General features: G+C 32.3%; 2 protein-coding genes across 3 annotated transcripts in view; one reads left to right on the forward strand and one right to left on the reverse strand.

The window, feature by feature from the left end:
• The window catches only part of LOC127730238 (uncharacterized), an 80,987-nt gene extending 67,503 nt beyond the window's left edge, over positions 1–13,484 (forward strand). The window contains exons 30-32 of the mRNA XM_052238534.1: positions 668–773; positions 1,218–1,356; positions 11,086–13,484. Coding sequence (XP_052094494.1) covers positions 668–773; positions 1,218–1,356; positions 11,086–12,108 — 1,268 coding nt within the window. The 3' untranslated portion in view covers positions 12,109–13,484. The remainder of the gene's footprint in view (positions 1–667; positions 774–1,217; positions 1,357–11,085) is intronic.
• LOC127730249 (acetylcholinesterase-like) overlaps positions 1–13,838 on the reverse strand; it is a 78,063-nt gene that overhangs the window by 10,458 nt on the left and 53,767 nt on the right. The gene's annotated exons all lie outside the window — the stretch shown is intronic.

Below are 13,838 nucleotides of genomic sequence, written 5' to 3' on the forward strand. Positions count from 1 at the left end.
ACAGTAAATTATACATGTATATGTGAAGTGAGTTCAAAGGAAAAAGTTTTTGTACGTTTTTTTACAGCTTTTTAGAATGTAAGTTTTAGTTGTTTGTTATACCAAAGTTTCTTCTGGATGTGGTCTTTGTCATCTTTGTTATGCTTGTATAAGTGGGGAATTACTATTTAAAAAAATATATGATATCTAAAAAGTTTCCAGTTTTTATAGCATGTACAGTGGATTTCATTGGTACAGGTGAACCATAAATTAAAATGTTCAATGAAGTACAAATTTACTATAAGCTTGAGTGTAGACTTTGTAAAACCACAAAGTCAATAATATCTATGAAAACCCAATTTTTCCTCAATCCATGAAAATTGGTACCCATGAAAATAAATAAATCCACAGTAAATACATAACTGCTGTGAAGGAAATTTTCAAACTCTTCAGTATCCAGGGGCGCAAACTTAAAATTTTGTTGAGCGGAGCAAGGCGAAATTTTTTTTGAGGTAAAATTATCAAAACATTCTTTATCAATCTGAGGACAACCCATGCTTTGCAAATTTTAAGGGGGGCACACGCCCGCCACGCCCCCGCCTGAATCCGCCCCTGAGATACTGTTGTCTTTTTTTCTGCCAATAGTGCTTAAAGTGGTGTTAAACACAAACAATCAATCTTTTTTCAGTGGGAAGTAGATGTTACAGAATGCACCTACTATGTGGAAGTATTGTGTCACACATGACATTATTGGAAGCCACTCTAAATAAATTTGCTGTAAAACTTAATCTCAGGTTAGTATTTTAAATGGTAGATGTCATTTTAATTCTTGTGTTTATAAAAAAAGCAGAAATATTTGTTGCGCTACTGAATTTGAAATCTGAAAGGAAAAGAGGTTATTTTCTTCAATCTAGGAATTGAAATACTTATTTCCTACAAACGCCATATTTAGTCACATGCCCTGTTTTCACAAATGCACAAATACAAATGAACCAATTCCAACACAATTTAAACAGTCATTCTACATATTATCAGCTCTTAACATTAATAGCTGGCTAAACAGCATTTACCCAACAATAAGCCTGCTCTTTTGCAAACATTATTTGCTGGCTAAACAGCTCTTACCAAACCATTAACACTTGAGCCAGTCCTAAACACTAGTTTAAGAAAGCTTTAAAAAAAAGTATTTGAAAATATCCAAATTGCCATTATAAGAAGATTTTCTTTTGTTTTTACAGTAAATCTGAAGCCACAATACGGGTTGTTAGAGTAAAACTGAATAATGGTGAAAGAGTGGTAGGGGTCCGCTATCCAGAAGTTTTAGTCAGACAGGTTGAGAAAGTTTTAACAGAACAGAACAGGATACAAGCTCATATGGTAATACTTATGATCTTATGTAGGATTAGTGAAATTAAATGAATACAACAAAAATTAAGGAATAACAGTACTGTATTTGAAGAGTTGCAACCATCTTTTGGGGGATTTGACAGTCACAAATGCAGTTTTTGTCTCGCCTGCCACGAATGTCGCAGTATGCGAGATATAGGTATTACTATCCGGCGACAGCAGCGTAAACTATTTGTATAAAGCTTTATATTTCAGAAGGTAGAAGAACCGAATGCTTTATATCTTGTATGCAGATACCTTATGTTACGAAGTTTCCGTCTGTCATATGTCCAATGTCCTTGACCTCATTTTCATGGTTCAGCAACTGCTTGAAAAAATATTTGAGTTTTTTTGTTATGTGAATTTCTCACTTATTATGAGTAATAGGATAACTATATTTGGTATATGTGTTCCTTGCAACGTCTACATGTCCGTCAGACAAGGTTCACCTGACCTCAACCTCATTTCATGGATCATAAAGTTACATGATAAGGTCCGTTTCTCAAATACTATAAGCAATAGGTCAACTATATGTGGTGTATGGAATGACTGTAATGGGTACATGTCAGTTTGGCAGGTTTCATCTGACCTTGACCTCATTTTCAAGGTTCATTGGTCAATGTAAAGTTTTTGTGTTTTGGTCTGTTTTTCAAGTACTATAAGCAAAAGGTCTACTATATTTTGTGTATGGAATGATTTTAAGGTGTACATGTCTGTCTGGTAGATATCGTCTGACCTTGACATCATTTTCATGGTTCACTTGTAATGTTAAGTTTTTGTGTTTTGGTCTGTTTTTCAAGTACTGTAAGCAAAAGGTCAACTATATTTGTGTATGGAATGATTTTAAGGTATACATGTCTGTCTGGCAGGTATCATTTGACCTTGACTTCATTTTCATGGTTCATTGGTCAATGTTAAGTTTTTGTGTTTTGGTCTGTTTTTCAAGTACTAAAGTAATAGATCAACTATATTTGGTGTATGGAATGATTGTAAGTTTTACATGTCTGTCTTGAAGTATCATCTGACCTTGACATCATTTTCATGGTTCATTGGTCAATGTTAATTTTTTTTTTTTTTGGTCTGTTTTTCAATTATCATAAGCAATAGGTCACTATATTTTGTGTATACAAATTTTGTAAGGTGTACTGTATATGTCTGATAGGATTTATCTGACCTGAGTTTCTGTGATGCTTTTAGTAAAACCTTTATCTTTGAGAGTTTCAACATAAAATCAATGGTCAGTAAAGCAGGCGAGACATTTCAGCATGTGCACTCTTGTTTAAGTACATTAGTAAAATTTTCTAAAACTTCAATCTGAGTATTTCCCTTACCTAATGATTATTTTATTTCAAAGGACAATTTATTTCATAATGAGTTGCCAGCTAGCAAGTGAAAATTCTTTACTGTAATGTTCAGATGACTTTGTAGATTAAATTTTCAAATCAGTAATGTAAATCTGAGCTGAATAAAGAGCTTGAGATTAAAAAACTAAATTTTTTTCAAGCTTTTAACATTTTCTAGTGTAAAATGTAAGTACAAGTATCATGAATTATTTGGCACAATCAATCAACCAAAAGCTCTTCTCAAGTAGGTATCTTGCTGAGTGGAATATACTAACTGAATCATTTGTATAAAGAAGAGAACAAATAGTGCATACTTCATTTGAACGCTTAATTCATCTTAATTCATAATCCAAAACTGTAGTCAGCCAGCCATGGACATATTCACTTTCTGAACAGTGACAAAACCCATGACACAAGAACAATAATAAAGTCGCTCTTCTTATGAGCGCCTTTGCTAAAAAGGAACAAACATTGAAAAGAAAAAGTTTTCAGTGTTTACAGGGGAGGTAATATTTTAACACTAGATTCTGCACTGTGAAAGCAGGAAGTGTTTTTGTCTTTGATTAATACCCTTTCTGCTGATTCTAATTCAACAACAGGATGAAAAGACAAGAAAAAAAGTCTTTGTTCTGTGAAAAGTAACATTAAACCATTAGCTTAATATATCCATTAAAGATAGGGTTAACCAATCACAATATTCTGGTACATGCCTTTATAATATTACCCATAATGCTTTGAATTCTGAAATGTCAAATCAGTTAGAAAAAATGTAAGATACTATGGATTCATTTGTTTTCGTGGATACTAATTTTCGTGGATTGAAGAAATTTTACATTTACGTGGATATTTGGTTTTGTGGTTTTCCCAAAGTCGGTAAAAACAACCCAATAGAAATTTGAAACTTGTTGAACTTTTTAATTTGTGGTTTTACTATACCCACGAAATCAACGAAAATATGTATCCCATGAATAGTAATGAATCCACAGTAATTGTAAAGGAGGGCATATGATTAGTCCACTTGATATCCTGTGTCCATATACTCATCCAATTTGAACCAAATTTTGTAGTCAAGTAATACTTATATGAATATATAATTAGTTGTTTTTTCTAAAAAATTATATCCCATGACCAGACTGATCAGACAACCTTGCCATTGATACTATAAATACTATATCATTATAAAACAGAAAGATTAGAAAGGTAGATCATCATGACTATCCCTGTTAGTGTTCATCTCAATTTTCAATATCATAATTGTGTAATTTGAAGTTACAAATAACTTTCTTGTCTAGTTCAAGTTGACATATTGACTCAATTACAAACTGAAAATGACATTTGCTCATTCTTTTACCTTTCCTTAAAGATACTGAATTTGTATTTTAGTTTTTGTCTCGCCTTGACGGAGTCAAAAAGCGAGACATAGGTATGCTGTTTCCGGCGGCGACGGCAGTGGCGTCAACAATGTATTTGTTTGTGATTAGGTCTAGTTCATGGTGAACCACTAGTGGTAGGTCAATGATATTTGGTATGCAGTTGTATAAGCATTGGCACATCTCATTACCATGGAGATTATTTGGCCCAGCCCCCTCATTCATAGTCTATTGACTTTGAAACTTTTTCTTAGTTTTCATGTATTAGTTTGTGATTAGTTCAGTTTAAGGGGAACTGTTAGTAGTAGATCAATGATAATTGGTATGCAGTTGTATAAGCATTAGCACATCTCATTTCCATGGGGAATATTTGGTCATTACCCCTCAGTCATGGTCTATTGACTTTGAAACTTTTGCTTAGTTTACATGTATTAGTTTGTGATTAGGTCAGTTTAAGATGAACCACTAATGTTAAGACAATGATATTCGTATGCAAATGTATTGACATTTGCAAGTTTCATTTCCATGGAGATTATATAACCCCACCCCCTAATTATGGTTCATTGACTTTGAAACTTTTACATAGTTTACAAGTTAATGTTTGTGTTTAGGTTTGTTTAAAGGGAACAACTTATGAAAAGTCAATGGTATTTGGTTTGCAGTTGTATTAGCATTGGCACATCTCATTACCATGGAGATTATTTGGCCCTGCCCCCTCAGTCAAGGTCTATTGATTTTGAAACTTTGCTTAGTTTACATGTATTTGTTTGTGATTAGGTCAGTTTATGGGGAACCACTAGTGGTAGGTCAGTGATATTTGGTATGCAGTTGTATAAGCATTGGCATATCTCATTTCCATGGAGATTATTTGGCCCAGCCCCCTCATTCATAGTCTATTGACTTTGAAACTTTTTCTTAGTTTTCATGTATTAGTTTGTGATTAGGTCGGTTTAAGGGGAACTGTTAGTAGTAGATCAATGATAATTGGTATGCAGTTGTATAAGCATTAGCACATCTCATTTCCATGGGGAATATTTGGTCATTACCCCTCAGTCATGGTCTATTGACTTTGAAACTTTTGCTTAGTTTACATGTATTAGTTTGTGATTAGGTCAGTTTAAGATGAACCACTAATGTTAAGACAATGATATTCGTATGCAAATGTATTGACATTTGCAAGTTTCATTTCCATGGAGATTATATAACCCCACCCCCTAATTATTGTTCATTGACTTTGAAACTTTTACATAGTTTACAAGTTAATGTTTGTGTTTAGGTTTGTTTAAAGGGAACAACTTATGAAAAGTCAATGGTATTTGGTTTGCAGTTGTATTAGCATTGGCACATCTCATTTCCATGGAGATTTTTTAGTCCTGTACCTTCAGTCATGGTTCATTATGTAAATTTTTAAAAGAATATAAATAAAATATAAATTGAACAAATAATCATAGAAGGATGGTACTTAAATGATTTTAAATGTCTTAGGACAAATAAAAAAATAATAATTTGAAAATTATTTGAGGGTTCTATACTTCCTTTCAAGGCTTAAATTGAAATTTATATAGCAACTATGACCCTCTTCACTTTTTTGAATGTGTTTCTTAACATGTAATAAAGATCTAATTGCAGATAGTTAAACAAATGTTCTGATTGCAATGGTTGGTAAAAAGAATAATGAGAAAAGATTTGCAGATAGTTAAACAAATGTTCTGATTGCAATGGTTGGTAAAAAGAATAATGAGAAAAGAGATATGAAATAAAAAATTTAAAGAACATACCAAACAAAAAAGAATGTTAGATTGAACATGTTGAATAAAGATAGAGAAACTTTATAAGTACAAGGGTACTATAAACATAATACATTCAGATGGAAAGTTGAAGAAAACACACTTTAAAAGACAATTCTACAGCACACTGTTTCATTTACGACAAAATTTATGTCGATTAAAAACCTCCTGATCTGAGTCCTAATCTCCTGACCAAAATTTCCCGATCTCCTGATCTGAGTTTCACAGTCCATCACATGTATGCATTTGCATTATCAATATAACAAATAGGCGAGACATATCTCTGTGTTAACAGTATATTGTTATCTAAATTTACTAATTACATGTGTACTTGTAAAGATACTGTTCTGTATGACATATTTTTAACCTGAATTTGTAAATTTTGTGAAAATTACTTTTTCTCTTCGTCGTCAACCAGCCTTGCAGATATTGCCTAAATATTAATATTGGAATAAAGTATTGTATAATCAGAAAATTATTGAGTGCATTTATTATTGCGAATTTTGAAGAATGAAAAAAAATGTGAGGTGAATTATTGCGATTTTAGGAAAAGATACATACAGATATATGTATCAGATATCAGAATGTGAGTTCTTTTTATAGACCTTATCGCTATTTGGGAATCTGTGACGCTTGACCCGAGAATCTGCGATACTTGAACAACTGATGTCACACAACAATAACTTTTCGTTTGTGGCTTCAGACATTTTTTTTTGTGACGTCAAAATTTTACGGGAACCTGTATGATGTCCAGCAATGGCGGACAAATAGAGATAAGGTGTATTGTGATACTCAAGGAGTCGCATTATTCCCATTGATAAAAACCACGCAAATAATTTCTGAATCTACAGTAATAAACAGCCATAAAGCATGTTTTATGCCTACTGAGTATCTGCAACTTACGGATGCTTGGGATGGCACATTTTAAATTGAATCACAGGTACACAACAATGTATTATTTTGTGATTAGGTCCAGTTTATGGGGAACCACTTGTGGTAGGTCAGTGATATTTGATATGCAGTTGTATAAGCATTGGCACATCTCATTTCCATTGAGATTATTTTGCCCCACCCCTCAGTCATGGTATATTGACTTTAAAACTTTTTCTTAGTTTACATGTAATTGATAGTTTGTGGTTAGGTCAGTTTATGGGGAACCACTAGTGGTGGGTCAATGATATTTGGTATGCAGTTGTATTAGTATTGGCACATCTCATTTCCTTGGAGATTATTTTGCCCCACCCCCTCAGTCATGATTTATTGACTTTGAAACTTTTGCTTAGTTTACATGTATTAGTTTGTGATTAGGTCAGTTGAAGGGGAACTTTAAGTGGTAGGTCTATGATATTTAAAATGCAGATATATTAGCATTGGCATTTCACATTTCCATGGAGGTTATTTAGCCCTGCACCTTTAACAGTCATGATTTTGAATGATTTGCATAGTTTAAATGTTGCCATTTTAATTTCAAAATTTGCATTATACCGTCAAAACAACAAAACATGAGACATATCTCTGTGTTAACAGTTCATTTATTTAAAGAGGGTGAAAATATTAATGATAAGCCATAGTTTTGTTAAAAATTCACAAATTTTGAAATGTTTTTTGCTGCCATTTCAACAAAAAACAAACTGATACTTTAGTCAATTCATCCTGTATCAGGTTATAGTTTTGGGCTAATGTAGCTTACTATGAAACTCAGTAGTCAAAAGCATTTGAAAATGTAAATATATGTCAAATAAGATTTGTAGTTCATGTGGTATGAGTCAACCTATTTCAAGGAGAGAGTAACTTTAATTGGAATTCTTCATTTTGAGAGATGTTTAGAATTTTTATGCCCCCGCCGTACCGGAGGGGGCATTAAGTTTTACCCTTGTCCGTCTGTACGTACGTACGTACGTACGTACGTCCCGAAATTGGTTTCCGTTCTCTAACTTGAGTTTGCCTCAACCAAATGTAATGAAACTTATACACAATGCTTATTACCACAAAACACAGATCAAGTTTGAATTTTGGTGGCGTCACTTTAACCGATCTAGAGTTATGCCCCTTTATAAAAGGAAATATTGCATAATTTTTAGTTTCCATTCTCTAACTTAAGTTTGCCTCAACCAAATGTTATGAAACTTATACACAATGCTTATTACCACAAAACACAGATCAAGTTTGAATTTTGGTGGTGTCACTTTAACCGATCTAGAGTTATGCCCCTTTATAAAAGGAAAAATTGCAAAATTTTTATTTTCTTCTAAATATCAAGTTTATATAATATATTTTTAAAATTGGAGTTATCTTCCTTTGACCATGATTATAGTTGAATCAACTACAATCAATGCTTTATACAATGCAATGTTTAATTTTGACTACCACTGATAAAACACAGATCAAGTTGAATTTGGGTAGTGTCACTTTAACCATTATTGAGTTATGCCCCTTTATAAATAGAAAGATTGCAAAATTTTTTAGTTTCCATTCTGTAACTGAAGTTTTCCCCAGCCAAACATTGTGAAACCTATACACAATATTCATTCCAACAAAACTCAGTTAAGATCAAGTACATTTTTTTTGTTTCAGTTCTCTAACTTGAGTTTGCCTCAACCAAATGTTATGAAACTTATACACAATGCTAATTACTACATAATACAGATTAAGTACGAAATTAGGTGGCAACACTTTTACCATTCTAGAGTTATGTCCCATTATAAACATAAAAATTGCTGAATTTTTTAGTTTGTCTCATCCAAATGTTGTAAAACTTATACACAACCGTTCTAGAGTTATGCATCATTACAAATAGAAAAATTGCTGAATTTTTAGTTTCTGTTCTCTACTTAAGTTAGCCTCAACCAAATGTTATGAGACTTACACACAATGCTTATTACCACAAAACTCAGATCAAGTTCAAATTTGGGTAGTGTCACTTTTACCGTTCTTCAGTTATGTCCCTTTATAACTATATGATATGCAAGCGGGGGCATCATCTGTGTCCACATGTGGACACTATCCACATTTATTTTTTTTAAATCTTTAAGCTAAGTCACATCAAATTAAAGTGATCTTTTTTAGAAGTATTATATATTGATTTGTAATTATAGTCTGTAAATCCTTTACTTTTATAACTGAATGTGAAATAGAGTACACTAAAATAAATCGTATTGCAATGAATATGAAGAACCTGTACTTTATGCGGGTTTATTGTTGTATTATCTTCAAGCGAAACATAGCAAAATGATATATTTATTGCATAACTGATGATGATAAAGATATCTCAATAGCATGGTTAGATTAACATGTCTAAATATTTGTACGTCTCTCTCTAAGAAATAACAATTTTCTGCCTTTTATGGTGTATTATAACTGGTTAATGACTGATATAGCCATTGATTTATCTTTGCTAGAGTAAGAATACTGTCGTAATTGAGTCAGTTAATGGTAAATTGAATGACGGTTGTCCTAATCTGCAACCATAGATATTCGTTTCACATGTAATTATGGCCCTTAACTGCTGTCAACTGTCAACCCTGATCTATTTGGCAGTCGTAGCTAATTGGTTTGTTGTCTTGTAGAAAGACTTTTCTTTAATGTGGAAATTGTTATATTGTCTGCTGTGGAGTAAAAAACAATTTGTTTCTGTTAAGTCTAAATTGGTTTTTATGATGTATTTCATTTTGAGCAAATCAGATTCAGGTCAATGTTGTCAAAGTGTTTAAAGGTAGTTTGGGATAGGTTTCACATTACTATGATTACCTGCTTTTAAAAGGAATTTACAGACATTTGCTGTCATCAAAGAAACAAACAAATGATTGACTATTCTTTATACAATTAAGTTCTACTCTTTAACCTTGAACAATTATGAACAGACAGGGCCGTCTTAAACTTGCATTGAGGTGAGAGTTTTTTATGCTCCGTGTTGAAGGCCTCACTGTGACAATGAGATGAAGAACAGCAAAAAAAGCAATTTTTCTTTGCTTTATGTGTGTTTTTAGCTGGGTATGTACTGATTTTGTGTCATGGATGGATACTCCATATCCTTCGTTTTTCTAGTATATAAGTGTAGCACTGTTTTTTGTATTCAAAGTCAAATTTGGTAGGTAATATTTGAAGTAGAAAAATATTTACACATGTGGGGATCAGTTCTTAAAAGTCCAGGTCTGGTTAACCTTTACCTCACAAATGTTACTTGATTTAAAATCTCAAAATTTAGTTCCAGAAAAAATATAAAAACATATCCATCCAACTGCCAATGTGCCAATCTTTTCATAACAATCTAGTTGATACCACAGAGGTACAATTTCTATCCTATCCTGGCTAAACATTGCTTAGACATATTTTTGATTTTAAGGTATAAATAAAGCTAGAGCTTCTAAACACAATTGACCATTATTTTTGCATCCAATCTTCATAAAATGTTTGCTTTGAAGTGCCCTTGTTTTAGCTTTAGCCCATACTCTGTTTATGCAGAGGTCATTCAAGACCATTTAATTTAGTTGCCCAAATATTCCAAGCATGACAGAGTCAATCTGTCATTCCCCAGGCACTAGGCTCCACATTGGATTTTTTATATTGATCAAATGTAAAGTTTTCTGATTATTCTAAAAATAAGGAGATGTGGTATGATTGCCAATGAGACAACTATCCACCAAAGTTCAAATAAAGTGGATGTAAGCAATTATAGGCAACCGTACAGCCTTCAACAATGAGAAAATCCCATACCATATAGTCGGCTATAAAAGGCCCCGACATGAAAAATATGAAACAATTCAATTGAGAAAACTAATGCCCTAAAATGTAACAAAACAATTAACGAAAAAGAAATATGACAGACGTGAACCAACGACAACCACTGAACTACAGGCTCCTTATTTGGGACAGGCACATGAAGAATGTGGCGGGGTTAAACATGTTTGTTAGTGCTCAACCCTCCCTCTTTCCTGGGACAGTGGTGTAACAGCACAACAGAAGAACAAACTATAAGAATCAGTTGAAAAAGGCTTAATATGTATATTTATTTATTTGATATGCAGTTGCAAATAATACTATGTATATTTATTTATTCGGTATGCAGTTGCATTAGCTATCCAGCATTTTTTTATTTTTTGGAAAATATAATAACTAACAGTGTATTGGGGCATAAGAAGATACCAGTAAATTTCATTGTTATAAATGTATGTAAATCATACATATTGCCAACTTAATTGGTTGTGTTTTATTTTTATACAGATAGCACAGGACGACCAATTGAAACTCAGCCACTTCTTTTCAAGTCAAAGTTCTCCAGTAAGGTCGAGTTCACAGCAATCTGGTCTGGATAAAACTCCAAGTTCACAACCAGACATAACTTCAAGTCCAAGTGTAGCTACTGACATTAGAATAAAAACTGAACCTGGATTAGATGTAGCACAGTCGCCATCAACAAAACAGAAACTATCTGACAGAATTTCTCTCAGATTCATCACAGAACCTATTACCCCTGTATGTTTAAAGTCACAGCGTAAGGCATTCCGTCCTCCAGTTACAATAAGGAGTTTTTTCAAACCATCCGTAACTACATCTTTAGGTGGATGTATTGATAATTCTAAAAAGAGTTGTTCAGAAAAAACAAACATCTCGGAATCTCAGGGAAAATCAAATGTCATCAGGAAAAATATAAATATACTTGAAAGTCAAAAAGATAAGTCTAATGACCACTTAAACAAAATGCCAAAGGAAAAATACTGTGTTCTTGTTTGTACTAGCAGTGGAAAAGGTGAAGTGAGAAACCATCACATGTCTCAAGATTTACCAGAGATTTACAATAGAGTGAAGGAATCTAAATTTGATATAGAGGAAAGCATAGATGTTCATGGAATAAAGGAAACAGAAGAAAAGCTGGCAGAACTCTGCAAAACAGAAGAAATAAGAGAGCATGATTGTCCTGAGACGGCAACGATTCTTTCTACAGTAACCCAAGTCACTATATCTGTTGATGGATGTGATAGCTGCAAAAAGAAGGGTTGTGAAGGAAAAGGAATAGATAGAAAAATTGAAACAAAAGGAAAGAAACGTAAATCATCAACTCCTGTGATGCCTACTAGTAAGCGACGTAAACAGTCTTCCATTATGAACAGTTTTGCAAAGTCTGCATGTAAAAAAGAGGAAAGTATACAGAAAGAGAAAACATGTCCAATTTGTCAGAAAAAGTTTGATTCAGGAACTTCAAATGATGAAATTAATGAACACATTGATAACTGTTTGATTGAATAACATAATTATTCTTAGAAATTTGGATAAGGGGCAGCATATTTTGGTATGTTTTGAAAAGTTTGTCTTCTTTATTGTTTCGGTAAAGGAATGACCTCTTAAAGGGGTTTCATACAATATTACTGTTTAGTTAAATCATGAATAGTTTTTTTTAGGGCATGAAAATGAAAATAATGATAACCAGGGCAAATATCAGTGCAGTATACTAGTTATGGAGAAAAAGAATAGTGTATCATAAGTCCTTTTTTGTATAGTGCTTAGAGAAGGTTAGTTTGTCAAAACGATACAAACCAAATCAAATCAAGCAAAAAAAATGTTATTGTTGTTTCAAGGAAATAAATAGGTGGAAAAGTTATTACTTTACATAAGAATTCTCATTCCATCTGTCCAAACATGCAAAACAGTCAATTTTGTATTTTTACTTACCCTACCTTTTATATGTTTAGTGCTTAAGGAAACATGGTGCTATTTTATAAGTATTTTTTTTAACAATGCTGTATATTATAATATTACCTTTTTATTCTGTATAAATGTTTTTTTTTAAATCTTCCTGTATGCTAGTTATTGTGGATAATATCAAAATTCTGTGTTGCAAGTTACTGTGGTATTTATGGCTTCTATATGGCTTCATTTTCTAACAAGGATATTTTTACTACATGGCCAGTTGAACTTAACAATATAACAATACTTAATCCATATAAACTTGTATCCATATGGATAATAAAACTTTCTCTGTAACTTAAATACTAAAAAGTAGAAAACAGCTTTAATCGTTATCAGATAACATATTATTATAATCTCTTTGGAATGTGTATGAAATTGAAAGTAATTTGAAAAAGCTTTTTGAATCTTTTTGGGTAGGGTGGACTGCTTAAATCTAGAGCAAGCCCTGAATTAGGTGAAACAAAAATGTTATGCCACACTAATTATATAACTGTTAAAACATTACCATATATTTATGTAGGAGTTGTTGAATATAGCGTGTTTTAGCCTTTTTTCTGTACGAATAAGGATGTTGAAAAGTAGTGATATTAAATAAAGGTTTGTGTAAAGACTATATATTTACCCTGTCACCCAGTTTGTTATCATGAAGAAAACTTTAATTGTTTTGAAAAAAAAATGCCTGCATGTTTTTTCATTCACATTTCAGTAAGTCATAAATCATTAAGATTTATTTGTAATTGATGTAACCCCATTTTTAAAAAATTACTTCATGGTTACACTATTAACGTGAAGCTGCATTAAATTTTATCTGCTGAATTAATTTTTGGAATAGTATTCACCTTTACATTATATCTGTTCATTTGCACAAAAAATCTGTCTACAAGAGATAATGTACAATTTTATAGATTTTAAAACAAATAAATTTTTTTTTTTTATTATATGTTTATTCATCAGCATTTTCAGAATTTTGAAGTATCATCAATTGAAATGTTACACCTTACAGCTGATGGGAACAAACTATAGGTTTGCACTCTGTCCTTCTGTCAATCCAAGAAGTTTTTCAAACAATTTTCCAGTAATGTTTCAAAACTATTGGTACATCTTTGGTTTATAGTGAGATCATTAGAAGTTACAGATTTAGTTCAAGTTTCCTCTAAGTTATGTGATTGTTGCAAAAGTTGTTGCCCCAGGACATAGTTAATTGCTTGCAAAAATCAGTTTTTAAACGACCGCAAAAAAATTTTGCGGTCGTATATTGGTATGACGTTTGCGTCGTCGTACGAAGATAC

This window comes from Mytilus californianus, unplaced genomic scaffold (genome assembly GCF_021869535.1).
Source record: "Mytilus californianus isolate M0D057914Y unplaced genomic scaffold, xbMytCali1.0.p SCAF_2, whole genome shotgun sequence".
Taxonomy (NCBI): Eukaryota; Metazoa; Mollusca; class Bivalvia; order Mytilida; family Mytilidae; genus Mytilus; species Mytilus californianus.